Source organism: Crocuta crocuta, unplaced genomic scaffold (assembly GCF_008692635.1).
Source record: "Crocuta crocuta isolate KB4526 unplaced genomic scaffold, BGI_CrCroc_1.0 scaffold160, whole genome shotgun sequence".
NCBI classification, from domain to species: Eukaryota; Metazoa; Chordata; class Mammalia; order Carnivora; family Hyaenidae; genus Crocuta; species Crocuta crocuta.
The window spans coordinates 4,539,288-4,558,078 of record NW_027527591.1 but is presented as its reverse complement, the minus strand read 5'-3'; the positions used below and the strand labels follow the sequence as shown (position 1 = coordinate 4,558,078).

Sequence of the window (18,791 nt, the reverse complement as noted above, 5' to 3'; positions counted from 1 at the left end):
ACGGGGGTGGGGCTTTGCAGCCATGGATCACTCATCTGATCAACTCCAGGATGTCTGTGAGTGCTGGAGGGACTCGTTAAGGTCATGCAATCCAATGTCATCACTCTGTCCCATGTGATGCTTTCTTCTTCCATCCAAACGTGCAAAAGGGCAGGTCTAGCAGAAAGAGCCCAAGCTTTGCTATGAGGATTCCTGGCTTCCAGGCCAAAATGGCCACTGATGTACTGTGTAAGCCTCATCAAAGTGCTTCTCAAGGCCTCAGTTTCCTTCCCCATAGTACCTGGATAATGCTGGGATGCTGACCAGCCTTTCTCCAGGTGGGAAACTTCTTTCCCCTTGTCCTCTGGGACCTGCCAATCCCCATCCATTCTTTTCTCTTCTTGGAGACCCACCCTGCTCCTTTCATCCCCAGCGCCATCGCCCCAGTTCAGGTCGTCATCATTTCCCACCTGAAGTATTACAATAGCCTTACGACTAGACTTGCTTCCTTGATTGTGCCCACCACTCCCTGCTCCACTTCTATCCATTCTTCGTAAAAGCTGTGCCATTTTTTAAATTAAAATATGATCATGTCATATTTTTAAGTCTTCACTGGCTTCCTTTTAACTTACATGATCATACCTGTACTCCTCCACATGTGCCTAGACTTGATTCCCTAATATACCAGTTACCCCTCTGTTTTGTCTTTGGTCTTCTTCCCCCTTCACGGTAGGATCCACGTCTTACTGTTTACTTACCCATTATCCCCACAGTAAACTCCTTCAGGGCAGAGACTTTTTAAAATCGAATTCCTGTGCCTAGGACCTAGCATGGTGCCTGAAGTATACTTGGTAAATAAAAGCCCAGGAAGACTAGTCATTAGCACTGAATTTTAATTAAAATTAAGAGTTCAGATGAAGAACAGACTAGAATAGTGTTTAAAATCAACTTCTGAAAAATCACAGTTATATAAGGGAACTAAAACAGGTCAACAGAAGTCCAAAAAAAGGTACAGCTTGTATTATTGCACTTGGCTGAAATATGCTGCTCAGGGTAGCATAATACTCGGACCACACAAGGCCGGAGGATGTGACAAACACAGGGGGCAAACCCCCAGGTAGTATTTATTTTGGATTCCAAACTCTCCGGTTGCCTCAAAAATATTTAGCTTTTTCAAAACATTCAAGAAGAGCTTGTTACAAAAGTGACTGCGGTGTCTCCATCACGTTTTAGTCATACCTCGGCTCTTCAGCCCAAATTGTAGGCAAGCTTAACGCACGACGCTATCTCCCATAACCGGACATCTGGTACACCAAGAGCACCCAGCGCCCCGGGCCGTGGAGAGTGGTGAAGGGAGTGAATTTTTACTTCACATATATTTTAGGGAACAATACTGTGACTAGAGTGTACCCTTTCAAGTGCTCTTCATTTTGGTCATTTGTAAGGGAACGTGAGAAAAAGTGACAATGAGTACAAATGAGCACTAAAGTAATTCCTAGGCTACTAGTAGAAAAAAAAATTTTTAAAAAGTCCCCTGCCACGTTCACGAGGGTGGCCTAACTGTACGTGTAAGAAAAAGGCTGTAAACTTATAGAAAAGATACACTCTGGCTTCTAAACAAATTACAAAATTGATTTTACCTTTACCTTTGAGTGTTATATAGGAAAATGTAAACCGGTGGACCTAGTTACCAAAAAAACCATGTATCCCCCTTAGGTCAGGGATGGCCTTAGAGTTTGGCCTGAGCTAGTTTTATATTCAAGTTTTCTCCGAGTTTGTCCATGAACTCAAATGTATTCAAGTAGTCAGAACGTTGCACGCTATTAAAGGAGGAAAAAGAAAAAGAAAGAAATTAGTTGGTCTCTGATCTGGTAGCAGGTAAAGGAAAAGTCCTAGAAATGTTACATAGGTAGCATTTTATTTACATCTAGAAGAAAACCAATTAGAATTAACAAACCATGACTGTATGGCTGATGACCATGCCCAGGGAGGAAGGGGCCAGCCCAGGCTCCAGGGCCACATGCACCTTCATACAATGTCCCTTGCCCTGAGTCTTTGAGGGCAAAACTATCAGAGAAGTTCAGCTCAGACTAATGCTTGGGAGACTGAAATCATCCCACTTCTCATTCCTCCTTAAAAATAACAAAACTGCCGGCCCCAGTCACTTAACGGATAAGGCACTGGCCTCCTTAAAATGAATAAAACCTATTCAGGGTACAGCCATGCTTTTATCTACATTCCCACAAATTGTCACATGTCCTGAAAAAAGGTTTAAATGCCCTTCTTTTTATCACTGTCTTACTTAAAAAAATAAAAAAAAGATATAAGGGACTGGCGAATATAATCCTGATAGGTACCTATTCGAATAGGTTACAAAGGTGCGGCACCTGGGTGGCTCAGTTGGCGAAGTGCCTGACTTTGGCTCAGGTCATGAACTCGTGGTTTGTTAGTTTGAGCCCTGTGTTGGGCTCTGTGCTGACAGCTTAGAGCCTAGAGTCTGCTTTGGATTCTGTGTCTCCCTCACCCTCTCTCTGTTCCTCTCCTGCTCGCACTCTCTCTGTACCTCTCTCAAGAATAAAGATTAAAAAATATTTTTTATCAAATAGGCTACAAAGGTAACATATTGATAAGAACATTTCAAACACTATCTTCTTGCTGGAAATTTAAGAAAGATGTAGTGGCTGAGTATATCTACATCACTGAGGTTTGTTGACCTTAATTGAGATCTCTGAGCATGCATGGCTGGGACAGGAAATTGGTGCTAAATTTTAGTAGGGTTTCTGGAGGTGAGTCATAGTGACCACCTCACCTGAGGGAGAAGTCTCTGATTAGCAACCAATCCAGTGGGGATATGGGCTACCATGTTCTCGAAAAATCCTGGGCAATACATAAGCCTTGATATCTGACTATTGGTTATTGAGAATTACGAAAGGGACTATGACCAGTGGGCATCTCATACATGTGCTGTTACTTTTCTTACCTGTAAATTGAAGAAAATGAAGGGATAGAAAACAATAGCCTTGGAGGTCCCTTTCTTTCAACTGTCTAAACTTTCTTGTTAAATAAAAACAGAACCTTGTCATCCAATGACTGTCAGCTAGATCAGAGGTCAGCAAACTGCAGTTTGGCCCACGGACTCAATCCAGGCTACAGCCTGGTTTTGTACATAGTTTAATTGGAACACTGCCACATCCATTAGCTTCTGTGTCATCGGAGACTGTTTTCCTTCCACAGTGGCAAAGTTCAATAGCCGTATAGTTCTGAAAAGGCGGTTATGTTCTGCGAAGTGCGAAATGCTTACTGTAGACAATTTACAGATAGTTTCTGTTGACCTCTGAACTAGGTGATAAATAACAATTCACGTATTTCCGAAAAGCACTGATGTTTCGAGCCCAGTAAAGATAAGTGGTAGTTTGGGCATGGAGCTCAGGGCATCTCGTACTTACTTAGGCAAACCTTTAATACAAGCAGCCAAGTCCTTGGTCATGAAACCAGCCTCAATGGTCTCAATACAGACTTCCTCCAAAGCCTTTGCAAAGAAGCTGAGCTCTTTATTGTCATCCAGCTTCGCTCTGTGCGCCAATCCTCTGGTCCAGGCAAAAATGGAAGCTAAAAACACAAAGCAAAACAAAGCAAACAACACTTAGATCAGACCAAGAGGGGTTTCCAAATGTTTCACAGTCCCCAAAAATAGAACAATTTTTGTTGTTATTGTTGTTTAGGTGACGGATTCCATTAGATGCTATCCACATAGGCTGTAAGTTTTATAAAGAACTGGAAATATTTTGGGGCGCCTGGGTGGCTCAGTTGGTTAAGCATCCTACTTCAGCTCAGGTCATGATCTCGTGGTTCATGATTTTGAGCCCTGCGCTGGGCTCTGTGCTGACAGCTCAGAGCCTCGAGCCTGCTTCAGGTTCTGTGTCTCCCTCTCTCTCTGCTCCTCCCCTGCTCGTGTTCAGTCTCTATCAAAAATAAACATAAAAAAAAAAAAAAGAACTGGAAATATTTTACTGAATAGAAACTTTAAAAAATGGCTGTCTTTTTGTAGAGCAGAGGTCTTGGGTTTTGTTAGGGCCTGAAGAAAGTACATTTTCACGGTGTGCTTGTAGCACTTGAAGCTTAAGGGATTTACTAATTTGGAATAGGTCACAATCTCTTCTCTCTCATGTCTATGTTGGCCTCTCTTCCTCTTTCCAACCTATAATCTCTTTTTAAAGTGCTGCCCTTGAAACCCAGTTAGAAGGATCTGTGTGGCTTTTAGATTCCTAGCCATCTCTGATGTTTTGTCGTACCAGAGGAAAAGGAAGATGCTCACTGACAACATTCTCTGTAATGTACATTCTGCCAAAAAATGGTAGAATGTGTACGTTTCAAGCAGCACATTCATGGGCACTTGGGTGGCTCAGTCAGTCAGCTCTTGATCTTGGCTCAGTTCAGGTTTGTGAGATTGAGCCCCACATCAGGCTCTGTCCTGACAGTACAGATCCACTAGGGATTCTCTCTCCCTCTCTCTCTCAAAATAAATAAATAAGCTTAAAAAAATTAGTACATTCAAACAGCTCTTATTAGTAGAACAGATCTGCTACTTGGTGATGACTTTATACACAAAGCATTGGGAAGCCAAAGGAACGTGTCTGATTTCCTTTGGAAATCTCCACTCTCCAGCTGGAAATCAATGTAACAGAAAACACTATCTTACCAATGGGATTGGTGGACGTCTCTTGTCCTTTCTGATACATGCGGTAGTGACGTGTCACAGTCCCATGGGCCGCCTCTGCTTCCACTGTCTTGCCGTCTGGACAAACCAGCACGCTGGTCATCATGCCAAGGGAGCCATAACCTGTAAGCGGCAGAGCATGAAGTACTGGGCACAGGGGTACAGGTGCAGGAAGAACACTGGGTCTCTCGGAGATGAAAGCTGTCAGCAAACACGATAAACATGAGCATGCCCAGTTGTCAATGATTCTTCTGCCCTTCTGAAAGACGGTCCCTGCTCCAGGCCCCAGGATCAGAGCCTGGAGGGGCTGCATTTCTTCCTCACTCCTCTATCTCAGAGGCATCTGTCCCATGACGGAGAACTCAGGATCTGCCTGCTTACATTGCACCCTAGTGCTGGGACTTCCTCGCTACTGTGGCTTGATTTTCCTATCTGTAAAATGGGAATAATAAAAGCAACTCTTTGATTAGGTTGTTGTGAGAATTAGATGAATATATGCAGACTTGTGAATCTACGTGAAAAGAATATATACTAATATTCCTTAGAACAGTACCTGCCGCAAGTACAAGCTCTCAGTATATCGCTGCTATTCTCATGTGCAGATGCAGGGCCATTCTGGGAAAATAAAGATTAATAGGAGCTGTGTCCTGCCATCAAGCTGCTCAGATTCACGGAGCCTGGAAAGTAGTACAGCAGGTTGCAAACAGGGAGAGGTGATCCAAGAGCATCCCTCTTGCCCTCGCTGCCTGTAACCGCGCCACAAAGAGCCCTATTCTGTCAGGGAATGACATGGCCGCTTTTGAGGTCCGGACAATTGATTTTCCATCTTTCATTCACTTTTTTACACTTGAATTCAAAGAATATCTTTCTCCACTTCTGCTACCTCCCAAGAGCCCCTGTGAAGTTAATAATGCAAATGTATCGCAGGCTGCTACTTTTGTTTTCTGGTTTGACAGTACATAAATAAACTGATTTTTTTTTTTTTTTAACTCATCTTTGAGTATCATCAGAAACTTCTGCAAGGGATTCGCAGCTCCTTTCATATCACTGTGTTGGTCTGGGGCTTTAGTAGACTCTCAAATGCTTACTGGTTGGAGGAGTTCAGGACCATATCCACAGTGAGTTTGTCTATCTTTAATATTAGGAGACACTTGTTGGTACCACTGTCAAAACGGAGTACATGAAGGGTGTGAGGCCAAAGTAGTTCATCTAGAAGAGAATGGACATGAGGACGGCTCTGCTGCCTTTTGACTGTTCAATTGCACTGAGGTCACATTTATCTATAGGCTCTGTTCCAGATATCTTATCAGTGAGGTAATGGACAATGCACTTCAGAAGTCCTATTTCAAAGTCCTGTGACATATCGTGACAATATCTCTGCAGAGACTCTCTTTGCTGCTACAAAGACATTTAGAAACAGTGGAATGATCTGGGTCCCTTTCCAGGAAATCTGCTTACAAGGAACAGTTTCCCTTATCTACCATGGAAGCATCGCAAAGCACTACTCCTTCCTCTCTGTACTCAGCACAAAGGATTAGGAGGATTTGGAGAAACAGAAGGAGAGTAAAGAGAATGTCTGTCGTTTACCAGGCATCAAACTTCTTTTACCTGGGTTCATCTACTGATTTTTCAAGCTGGTAGGAGATACTTAACTTTTCATAAGAGAAAAGAAAAAGGAGCACTTCCTGGGGGAAAGCAAACATAACTGAAGTTAACACACACATTTATCAGGGAGGACTCAAGCTTGCATAGCCGCCATGGGTAACTGAAATTGAAGGGCAACTTGGTGATGAAGCAATTGGGACAGAGTTTTTGCTGATCTGGCCCTCACCTCTGGCACAGAGGCCCTGGTTCTTGGAATTTCTGTGAACAGCCCGGGGCTTCTTTGCTCATTTCCTTGTGTCAGCTGAGAAGATGAAAGAAGAGGGCCTGCACTGCTGACGCTTCATGATTTTACAAAAAAAGGGCCGTGAATTAAAGAACTATTGCAGAATGACTTATGTGCTGCAGGCTGAACTCCACCTCGACTTGCTCCTTCAGCTCCTTACCTTGGGCCACGGAGTCTGACTGCACATCGCCATCATAGTTTTTACAGGCCCAGATGAAGCCCCCCTCGGATTTCATAGCTTGGGCCACCATGTCATCAATGAGTCTGTGCTCATACCAAATATTTTGGGCTTCGAACTGGGATTTGTACTGCCTAAGAAGCAAGAGAGAAAAGGGAATTAAAAAGGAAGTGGTTTTGTTAGGGACAGCACCTGCTTCTCCAAAGGGGGTGGGGGTGGGGCTGGAAGCAGCATTTTTTAGTGGCAGCAGCACAGATTTGAGAATCTGATAGACCTAAGCTCAAGCCCATTTTCTGGCTATGAACCCCCCAATTCCCCCACCTTTTAGAGTGATTTCGCCCCCTTTGCAGAGATGTGAGAATAAGGGAGACAATAGAATATTCTTAGCATTGTTTCTAGTTTTCAGTACACTACTAATCAGATTCTTGAGCTATAGCTTACTTTAAGAACGTACTAACGAATAGAGAAGACTGCTCTACTACTCCGTATCATTGAGGAAACTGGGACAGCTTGTGGGGTTGGTATGGATGGGTGGCAGGGACAGGAATTACGATGTCTTAGGAAAGAGTCCTAAAATCCAAGCTCTGGCCTCAAATCTTGCACCTAAAAGGGAGTTATGCCATCTTAAAAGTTAACACATGCGCCTGGCGTTGTTGAACCTGAGGTTGTTATAAAAATAGACTTAAGTTCAAATAGCCCCCCCAAAGCAGAGTTCTAAATCACAACAATTGGCTTCAGAAGGAGTAAAAATGTGCCCAACTCAGAAACGCAGATGTTTGAAAAATTAGACTTTTCTTTTTTCCTTTTAAAGATTTTATTTTTAAGTAACCTCTACACCCAACATAGGGCTCAAACTCACAATCCTGAGTTCAAGAGTCACACACTCCACCAACTGAGCCAGCCTGATCCCCTCCAAAATTCGAACTTTCTATCAGTCATAGGGCACCTGCACTCAAATATTAAACAGTTCTGGCACTGAAAAAAATAATTGTGGGACCCTTATTTGAAAACATTTACCTTATGAAAGCAACTCAGTAGTGGTTTTTGTTCCACGTCTGTTAAATCTTAGTTTTGCCCTTAACTTAGGAGACAGTGATGGGTTTCATTCAGTTTGTCCCAGAATCAAAGGGATAAGGATGCAAATTCTAGACTACAAATGCCGGCTCATTTTAGAAAAAGGAAGAAGAAATTATAGTTACTTGTCATAGATTTCCTGAAAGATGTCTTTAAAACGGCCGTCATATTTCTTCAGAATAGTGTTCTTGGTGCTCAAATACAAAGGCCAACTCTTAGACAGAGCCATCTGGAAGGAACTGTGTGCAAAATCTTCAATCGACTTATCTTGATTGTACATCCCCATGGCAACACCACCACCCTCTGCGGGGGGGGGGGGAAGGAGGGGGGAACGGGAAGACATCGATGAGAGGAGAAAGGAGAAGGGTAAATGGGGTAGAGTTTAAACAAGTCCCAATCCACCTGCCACCACCCAAGTACGCAATCCCCAGCTCCCAGGGCTGGGCCCAGGCTTCCGAAAGTCTGGAGGCTGCTTCAGATTCTGTGTCTCCCCCACCTTCTCTCTGGCCCTCCCATGCTCATGCTCTGTCTCTCTCTCTCAAAAAGTACACATTTAAAAAAAAAATTAAAAAAAAATTTCACATGTGTTTTAAATTCTAAGTGTGTGCTCCATCCTCAGCCATCAAAAATATTTGCATTTCAAATATCGAATGAGAAGTCTCGCAACTTCCTGGAGGACACTGAAGATTCATACCCCACTGGCAGAGATAATTATGTTACATGTAATAACTAGTGCTTCATGACTCTTATTGGTTGAACTCTGTAATTACTGAAAGAGAGAACTTGAATCTGCGCCACTGCCCAGAGCCAACTTAGCCTCGAAATTGCAAGGTCAAACCCCGCAGGACTAGATCCTATTAAACTGCTATTATTTAGAGGAGGCAGGAAGAACACAGCTAGGTAAGCTTTGAGCTGTTGTTTGTGTGAGTGCTTTCAACAACTTCAAGAGTGGAGAAAGGGTTCTCTGTGCTTTCAGCAAACTTTGGGTGGCATTTGCCATAATGGATCTTTGAAACAGCAGGTGGGAAAGCAAAAGCAAAAAACAAAACACCTAAACAGAATCAATACTTGGGTCAAGAAGAAAATTCAGCAGATCTATATAACGCAACCATTTCAATACAAACCCTACCAGAGCAAAGGGCAGATTACAGGACAGGTGATATGGGATTATTAACGTCTGATTCATACAGTTCATGCACAACAGATTCCCACCAACCTTCCCTCCATGTTTCAAGAGAAGTGCAAGTATCTACCTGTCTTGCCCACATGTGTTTCCAATTAAGTGGCTAGTCTCCCCCGTGTCTTTATTCCACCCCATGGGAAGTCAATTACTTCTCTACGCTGGATTTTGGGTCCTATAGAAATGTTGTTAATTCCAGGTTCTATTTCTGGCAGCCACATAACTATGTTTTAAGAAACAATAATGATATTGTCTAAATGATCTGTAAGAAATTAAAAGAGGGAGCTCACAATGGACTTACCTTCAAAGTTATGTACCAGGTACGTCATTTTTTTGGATCCATCACTTGACGTGTAGGTTATCTCTACTTTTCCAGGCCCGGGAACAACAAAATCGGTGGCTCTGTACTGTGAAGGGGACGCAAAAGGTATAAAGAAAAATAAAATAGCCTTCCAAGAATTATAAGGAAAAAAAAATCACAGAATACAGAGCTGGAAGATACCAGTGTGGCTCAACCTTCATTTATTTGAGAGACGGGAAAAAAGAGGTGCAGAGCATTCCCAAAGCAAGTTAATCCTAGTGTATGTTGAAAATCAGTATTTGCTGGCTGCCTACCATGTACAGGGCAGTTTTCTGAGCATTGATAAGGAGAGGAGAAGAACATCAAGCCTTTTCTCTTGGGAAGCTTATAACCCAATAAAGACCTACAAAAGTGAGAAGCAACTTAAGAGCTTTCAAATGGCAAAAAGGGGGCTTGGAGAATAAATGCCACAGGATGACAGAGGGAGAGAAATGACCATGACCTGGAGGTCAGGAAGTCTTCCCACAGGGAGATGCCAACACACCAGCTACAGCATGGACGGTGATGACAGAGAGCGAATGCCGTGTCCTCACTATATGACAGGTGCTTTAAGTGACTAACTACATTCATCTTGTTATCTCATTTGAGTATTACACCGGTCTTACAAGGAAGGAACTGTGATGTGGTAGATAACACATCTAGGGTCTAGCGACTTGGGATCTGGTCCTTTGACCTACAGGGTTCAGTCTGCTATAATTCATGATTGTTATCACTACCAACGCCAGCCCAGGATTTGTCCAAAAGCAGCAGTGATAGCAGAAGTGGCTGCCACAGTTTGGTGGCCCTTAGGAAAGGACCTTGTGAGGACAGCCATCTTGCTCGCCGGAGTGAGCGACTGTAGTGGAAACGTGCCCAGCCCACACTCGACATCCGTAAACGTTTGCTGCACTGTACCCTCTTCGATGATTTAAACTAGAATATTTTCACAATCAGGTACTAACGGTTGCCAGCCATACCTACTTGCTTACGTCTGTACAGAGTAATACTGACCACAGCTGGTGGAAGAGCTGTCAGGTAACCACGAACATTAAGAAGATTGGAATCTTTTCTACACATGGCACTTTTCTGCTGTATAAAGTCCTTTGCTATGGGTGGTCATGGGTGGTCATTTATTCCCATTTCTCAAAAGGCAGACATCAAGGCACCAAACCACCACAGATGCTTTGTAGAGGTTTATGCACAGTTAAATGATTAGGGTTGAATCAACCTGAGGTTTGGAATTTTCAATCTGGACTTTAATAGAGCATGTCCATTCTTTTAAGTGACTGACACCAAAATAATTTTAAAAGGCGGGGGGAGTGGGGCAGTGACGGAGATGAAAAAGACACCGCTGACCTCAGAAGAACTTAAGAGCAGTATTCCCAGGATACTGGGGAGTTTGTGGCGCTGTGGTCTACATTTTCTCTCCCGGACCTCCGGGACGGACCTGTGACAGGTTAGGCCAGGATGAAGGGGTAGTCTGAACCACAGGGCAGAGCAGAGTGAACTGACCCTCAAGGACTGACCCGGTGACCCTGTCCCCAGGAACAGAGTGATCGGCCCTGGCCACATGCTTTTGAGGATGGCTACATCAAAGTCTCTAGATCTCAGCGTTAGAGATTCTTGTTTGTAAGGCTCTTTCAAGACATAAGCTGCTTTTGATGAAAGCCTGAAACCTCGCTTTCAGCACCGAGCTTGTGTTCAGTTGGCAACTTTTCTGTTGAACTTGGCAATGAGGCTGCTTGTGTAAAAGTACAGGAACTATACTTTTTTTTCCCCAAGTAGGAATATTTTAAAGAGAATATCTCAACTACTGAATCAGTTTCTCTTTTCATGCATGAAGTGATCATGTTCAGGACAGTCTCTGGTGGTTCTCAACCCTGCCTGCCGCTGGAATCGTCTGGGAGTTTTAAAATGCCTGAAGCCCACAGAATTCAGATTCGGCTGGTGTAGGGTGAAAACTCACACACTGGAAGTAAAACAAAACATCACATTTGCTTAAAAGGCAAAACAAAATGAAAACGGAAAAAAAATCTATACAGGGATCTTACTGGATAGCCAGGTGAAGAACCACTAATTTGGTTGAATCATGGGAAATGATACAAAAATGGCAGTATCCTATGGTTTGAGTTAAAAAAAAAAAAAAAGATAAAGGAAAAAAATCCTTCTGAAAAAAAATCATGTGTGTTGAGACAAGTCCTTATCTGTAAGTTTACCTATATTTATTTCTACCTTAATATACCTATGTATACAGGTATACATGTCTTAATTTTGCACCTTGCTTAAAGGGAGCAGACACCAAAAGAATAAAACATAGAAAAGCATCAACTTCTGGGCAGCCAAAGGTCATGAACAAAAGGGCATGGAAAATCAGACCATGTCAACACGACTTACTTGATCCCCATAAGCATGGCGTCCTATGATGATAGGTTTTACCCATCCGCTCACAAGCCGGGGGATATTTTTGCAGATAATAGCTTCCCTGAAGACAGTGCCACCCAGAATATTTCGGATGGTGCCATTTGGTGACTTCCACATTTGTTTCAGCTTGAACTCCTCAACCCTCTTCTCATCGGGGGTGATGGTAGCACATTTGACACCAACGTTGTACTTCTTTATAGCTTCCGCAGCATCTTTGGTGACCTGGTCACCGGTGGCATCACGATTCTCTATGCCTAAATCATAGCTGGGAGGGAAAAACCGTCAAGTGTAACTTTCCAGGCCAACTGGTGAGTGATGGAGGTACTATGATCTATGAGGACTCATTAGCTACCATTTAATCACCATGCACCATTCTATGCATGGTGACGCCACACAGAGCCCGCCCCGCAGAACGCAATGGCTCAAAACACACCCAAATCTGCCAACCTTTAGGATCAGTGCACCCTGGACATAGAAGATGGTTGCCAACCAAAGCACAAAGAGAGGCTGGACTCTGGGCCCCACCTGCCTGTGGTGTGGGAAGCTGTCTAGAAGGCACTTGAATGGAAACCATTGTGCCCCTTTTGCGTGCTCTTTGCCATAAAGAGGCAATAATAGCACTGGAGCAGCCGTTTTTGCAGACTTCCTTCCATAAAATTAGCATAAAAACGGAAGCCTAAGCACCTTATTTTTTCCTTGGTATATACTGTGTGTAAAAATAAAGGGTTCAGAGGGTTCAAAGGATTTTTTGTATTCCACTGCTGGGAGCCATAAATGTGACAGTAAGTGCCACAAATGCTACTGACTTCTTCACTAATGCCAGTCAGTCAGAACAGAAGTCTTTCCCTCATTCTCAGGCAAATCTCTTTGTTCTGGAAATAAGCCTGCAGTCGGTAGGGTAAGTAATGGAACCCAACAGCAGTGTAATAATATGATGCAGAGAGTTGTAGCTTAATATGCGCCAACTCCCAGGCTGCAGGCTACTCAGAACTGGAAAGAATGCTGACTGTCCCTCAGGCACAGAGAATGATTACAGCTTTATCTAAAGTAGGAAACAGCCTGTCAAAAACAGGAGAGACAAATGGTGACTTAACAATTCCTGTCGTTCTCCAAGGCTTTAAAAAGTTTCAGCTTTCTGAATTTGTGAAACCATTAAGACTTTGTTTTTCAGTTCTTCTTAGTTTTTGTTTTCCTTTCCATAGCATCCCAACTTATGATGTAAACGCAAAGGTAGCAATCTTAATGTATTTCCAAATAAAAATTATTCCAAACTGCTTTGACCTTGGAGAATTTACAGTAGTCTAACAAATCCACGGACTCAATCTTATCATCGTCTGGCATAGGGAATGCTGAATGTTTACAAATGTCTAATCCTAACTCAACTAAGGACGGTAGTCAGCACTTCTCATGCTCGTAGGAACCATTTTTCATCAGAATCATCTACCAGCAAATTACCAGAATTTTTGCTTCTCTTTGAGCATTACTAACAGAAAAGAATGAACAAGTGGCCTGGACCCCTGTATAGCCTACAGAAAACAAATCACTCCCCTCCCCTCAAAAAGAACCGATAACGTAATGATAAGAGCAATTTTGGAACAACTTAAAACTTGTTTGAGCCTCCAAAAACTCTTTACTCTGTAGCTAGTGACTGTTTTCCTTCTAGGCATAATGCCTGTCCTTTAAAAGTACTGTCGCCTCTAAATCTAACAAGGCTTAAAGCTCCTTTGCAGCTCTTACTGGCAAGAACTCTGCAAATTCACTTATTACCACGTCGCCCACCTCTGAGACAGGAGGGTGCTCATGAAATGCTTCTTTAATCCACTCGGATGTTTTTTATGCTTCATTTCCTGCATGTTTGGTGGACCTCTGCGGGTATTTGTTTCTTCTCATAGTTGCAATATAGACCTTAACAACAGCTTAGGCTTAGAATAATTAAGAAGGGCGTCTAGTGACACCACGTGAATGAAGTATCTACACCTAATCAAACAACAAGGGCTCAGGATACAGTCTCATGAATAATTCTGGGTCAATGCAAACACACTTAGAGTTGCCAGCAGTCCAGCTGAACTGTGGTGGTCAACATTTTGCCACGCCAGCCTGCGGCCGCAGCCCCCTGGGAAAGTTCTGTGTCTGCCTAGTTCAAATGCACAGAGAGCATGAGCAAGGTTATGAAAATCACAGGGAACAAAGGAGAGAGAGAGAGAGAGAGAGAGAGAGAGAGAGAGAGAGAGAGAGAGAGACCTTCATACCTGTTTCCAAACTAGTTAAAGACAGAGCAAAGGCTCAAATCCTTAAGGGATTGTCTACTGAAAGGTGGGGGTTCTGTTAGATAAGTTCAAGGGTTCTTTCTGTGCCACAATTGTGTGAAAAGAGCAAAAGCCAAGCAAGGAATGAACGGGGGAGGGAGAGGTCCACCGACTAGTTAAGTAGAGTGATAACAAACAGGTAGAAAGGATAAAATTGAGTTAACTGCACCTGCTTTACTGTTCAGTAGAGAATGTACCTCCTTTATTTTTCCCTCCACAGATAATACCTTGTGCTGTTCTCAACCATCGATTTATAGAAATAAAACCTTCCTGGGAAATAGAGGCTTAGAAATTGCTGAGAATCTTTGTTCCCACCGTGATTCTGTTCTGTGGAACAACGAAAAGTCCAGCTTTTCTAGCAAGATGTTAAAATTAAAACAGAAGGTTCACGTACCTATAATGTAGGCATCTCTCCCTCAAAAGCTTTATTCCTAAGATTCAGCTCTAGCTCGTGAAATAGCTGGTTACGTGCTAAAATCACTTAGACTGTGCTTTCTGAGGTTGCCACTTGGAAGACTGATTTACTTACCTGTGCAGGTCCAGTTCCACGTAGGGAAAAATGAGTTTTTCTTTAATCAACTCCCAAATGATTCGTGTCATTTCATCTCCTTGCATCTCTACCACAGAACCGCCACGGATTTTTTGAGACATTTTGACTTCAAGAAACCTTTCAGAAGAACAAAAGATAGGACACAGGTCTTCTCATTCATCTCACTAGTGTAAAAACAAAATTCAAACCACTTGGGGACTACAAAACATGAAACTGTGTAAAAAAGCTAGTAACAATATATTTACCGTTAGAACCCAGCATGTTCTCTGTAAAAAGCACTGTTAGGTGCTTCAAGTGTGGGTTTTGAGAAAGCCCTCACAGCCCTGTAAGCTGGAAATTACTTTCCCATTTTACTTTGACAGAAGGAAAATAGCTTTCTCAAGGCCATCCTGTTAGAGCGTGGGGGAACCAGACCCTGTAACATGCCCTTAATAATGTCATCATAATTCCTGATGGGTCATCTTATAAAATGGGATTATTTCTGCAACCCCATGTTTATTTGAATCCTTCTACCCAACTTCTCATTTTACTGTACCCTCAAAATGAGCAAATTGATAGGTGCTCATATTTCCCCTCCTTTAAGAGGCTGTATAATTTAAAAACAAAACAGGGTGATTGGGTAGCTCAGTTGGTTGAGTATCTGACTCTTGATTTTGGCTCAGGTCATGATCTCATAGTCTGTGGGATCGAGACCCATGTTGGGCTCTGTGTTGACAGTGCAGAACCTGCTTGGGATTCTCTCTCTCCCTCTCTCTCTGCCCCTCCCCTGCTCATGCTCTTTCTCTCAAAACAAATAAACACACATTAAAACAACCCAACCAAAACAAACAACTATGATTGAAAGGATTCAACAAGTTCTTATAAACCATGTTTAAGACTAAAAGTGAAATAGGAAGAATTTCTGGTGGAATTACATTTTCCTAGAGACAATAATGGATATTGGTGACGTCACACTAAATACAGAAGTGATTTCTCAATTTAGAAAATTCTGTATACAGAAGGGCTACTGCCCAGGACCCAAGCATGTCCTGTCCTGTTCCTCAGTATCCTGACCCCTGGTCTGTTCCTGGGTAAACGTAAGCTGCCAGGGGGTGGGACAGAGAAATAGAATTGTTCCAGGAAGAGAGGTCTTCCTGGGATGTGAAGGTAGCAAATACAAATTAACCCGATTCCCAGAAGGAACAGGGGTACATGTAAAACTATGAGGCTTAATGGAAAACCACGCCCTAGGTGTGTTCCCAGAGATGTGGAGGGGGGCCTGAGTCCGCTGCCAGTAGGCATCTGTTCCCCTTCATGATGCTCTAGTGGAAACTGTTTCCCCAGGGCTGCAGAACTGTAAAGTGCTTTTATCTCCTGAAGTTATAAGACTGAGGACAGGAAAAGTCAGAACTGATTCTGGCAATTATTAGGTAAGAGGCTTATAAACAGTATCACTTGACAAAGTTGAACTAAAGTAATTTGATCTTTTTTCTTTTTTTACGTTTATGTATGTATTTTTGAGGGAGAAAAGCACAAGTTGGGGAGGGGCAGAGAGAGAGAAAAATCCCAAGCAGATTCCACACGGTCAGCGCGGAGTCGATGCCAGGGCTCAAACCCATGCACCTGGAGATCATGCCCTGAGCTGAAGTCAGATGCTTAAAGAACTGAGCCACCCAGGTACCCCTAAAGTAATATGATCTTTAAATAACAAAAAAGTGCTCATTAGCCAACTGTGAGCCTCAGTTCCTTGTGACAAGCCAGGGTATATTCCTAATCCCCAAGTCCATCTTCACTTCCTAAATTTGCATTTCTAGAATCCTTAGTAGTGTTTCAGAGATTCCCTAGAGCATTACTGGGGAGCCATCTGGAACTCAACTAAAGTGTAGAGGAGTAATTACTCCTGATGTATAATTCCAAGTGTAATTTACAGTACAGCTTTCAGTATATGCTTCAGTCATGCTGAGCCCACTGTCACATCTGTCCTTGTATTTAAAGCAAAACAAGAGGCAACAAACTTATCTTAGTCTTGAGACGTTTCCATGGCCACATTCCTACGTAATATTTTATAAGAGTTATGACTTGGCTGTTTTTCCTTGATGGCAAGTACAACTGGTAGGTCATATGGCACCCTTGAAATTTTGGTACTGAGTAATGGCATTTTTAAAAACATTTCCTGCTCAGTCAAAACAAACATTTACCGCAGTAATTTTTCTCTATCTCGTAATGCATACCTGAAACATTTCCTCACATTATCCATTAAAATTTTACCACCCCTTAACTAAAAACGTAGTCTTTTTGGGGCGGCTGGGTAGCTCAGTCGGTTAAGCGTCTGACTCTTGATTTCGGCTCATGTCATGGTCTCACGGTTTGTGAGTTCCAGCCCCACATCAGGCTCTGCACTGACAATGTGGAGCCTACTTGGGATTGTCTCTTTCAAAATAAATAAACTTAAAAAAAGTAAAAGTTTTTTTGTAGACCCCTGCTTCTTTCAAGGTCAGGCATTATTTCTATTAGATTTAAATTCCCTGGGGGGTAGACTTCAGGTTCCACTGGATTCACTTCTCCAACCCTTGCCCCTCAGATTCTCTTTCTCCAACCCAAACCCTGACTTGGGAAGGAAGGGCTTTTCCAGCAGGCCAGTTTAGTTAGTCTGAAGGCAGCTAATTCCCATCTCCTGATACACTTGTGTAATTGCATGGGATAAACCTGGACTCAGAGTAGGTTAAGGAGAAAGAGTTGCTTGGCCTTAATTTTCCTTTTACCGACCCCAAATTCTTAGCCACCATTTTTTAAAAATTGCAGTTCACGAACTACATAACTTCTTGGCCAAAAATAGTCTCTCGCGGAAAAGAGCTGCACTGAAAGAAACAAGGAAGCAGTTGCAGTTTGTTCTTGGAAATATCCCTGACTCATTCCCTTGCAGTGCCTCCACCTACTCAAGACCTCGAGGACTAATTAAACGCAGTATTGCCACATCAAAAAAAGTACAGAAGGGGAGAAAGTGCCAATTCTCACCTTTACAACTTCTAATCACCCCAACTCCCTTCAGTCTTGCAGACTCGGATGAGGGCAGTTTATTTCCTAAAACACAACAAAAGGGGAGCAGAAAGACTTAACGTTCAAAACACGCCTGTCAGGAGAACTTAGCTGTTTTTAATACCGGGCCAGACAGCCCGGTTTATCTGGTTTAAAGTACAGAGCTGAATGTACCCAGAGGACCAAAGGCCAGTTTTAGGTGCGCGGGCACCTTCCAATTAAAGGTTAAGGGCGCACAAATACACTGCCTTGCACACACACTGGAGGGTGCGTCAGTGGGCGCGTCCCGGATTCGTCGCCCGTTAGCCGGTCTTCGGGTTTGCACGTCCGTAGGTGACGCTGTGACCAGCGGGCTCTAGGCCTGCATGCGTCCTTGTGGCCATTGTGAAAGAGGGCTGCAACCAAGCTGGCTCCCGCTCCTCTCTGCAGATCTCCATGCCCGTCCCCTTTCCTCTGCTAAGCAGGACCCTTTAAACCTCTGGCGCNGCCGCACTGCCAATTCCAGCCACCTGAGTTCGCTGCACACGCCCAAGTCCATAGCTTCCACCTTTCTTTGCATGCAGCTCCCCACTGCCGCACGTTTTCTTACGCTTAAGCCCAAGACTTAGTCTTCCACGCATACTGGCATTCTCCCATCGCTCGATTTTCCTTTCTGCGTGCAGACTCGGGCTTCTATGTGTTGCTTCTGCAAGCAACTTTCTGCCGCCCAATTTCACCCTTCCGAGCCCAAGAGCTGGCCTTGTCCACATTCTGGCATCTAGCACCTTCTTCCCCACACTCAAGCATTTAGCACCTTTTCTCTCCCCACGTCTCTTTCCCACGCCCAACCTGGGTTTTCCCCGCTTCCTTTCGACCAGGACTCGCCGCTACATTTCTCCCTCCCGACCCAAGATCTGAGCTTCCTTTTTCCCCACTCCAACCACTGGCGGCCTCTCAGAACCTCCCTGCAAAAGCCACGGGCCCGGCCTGCCCCTCGGAGCCTGCAGTTACCTGCAGAGGAAGGTACGCGGGCGATGAGCCAGAGGCGCCACAGCCACTCACACGTTGAAGCTCTCAAGCGTCTACACTGGCAATGCCAGCTGGGCCCCAGCTGTTTCGGCTTCTGACACCGCCTCCGCACCAACCCAGAAACCGGCGGACAGG

The 18,791-nt window shown here is 43.7% G+C and overlaps 1 protein-coding gene across 1 annotated transcript; it reads right to left on the bottom strand.

Annotated features, from left to right (window-relative positions):
* Nucleotides 1-855: 855 nt before the first annotated feature.
* Nucleotides 856-18,791, bottom strand: IDH1 (isocitrate dehydrogenase (NADP(+)) 1). The gene is made up of 10 exons (XM_077771135.1): nucleotides 18,639-18,791; nucleotides 17,628-17,693; nucleotides 14,613-14,750; nucleotides 11,751-12,042; nucleotides 9,318-9,423; nucleotides 7,962-8,139; nucleotides 6,745-6,896; nucleotides 4,679-4,819; nucleotides 3,426-3,588; nucleotides 856-1,799 (listed from the first exon to the last, which is right to left on the bottom strand). Exons 3-10 carry the CDS (start codon nucleotides 14,732-14,734, stop codon nucleotides 1,709-1,711), a joined length of 1,245 nt encoding a protein of 414 aa, XP_077627261.1. The 5' UTR covers nucleotides 14,735-14,750; nucleotides 17,628-17,693; nucleotides 18,639-18,791; the 3' UTR covers nucleotides 856-1,708.

Bases quoted from the DNA above. Each gene is read 5' to 3' on its own strand.
- IDH1 (XM_077771135.1), bottom strand. From the start codon at position 14,734: ATGTCTCAAAAAATCCGTGGCGGTTCTGTGGTAGAGATGCAAGGAGAT. The intron at 12,043-14,612 runs GTAAGTAAATCA...TTTCCCTCCCAG, and splicing joins GTGGAACTGGACCTGCACAG to CTATGATTTAGGCATAGAGA. The intron at 1,800-3,425 runs GTAAGTACGAGA...CTCCTTTAATAG, and splicing joins TGTATTAAAGGTTTGCCTAA to CGTGCAACGTTCTGACTACT.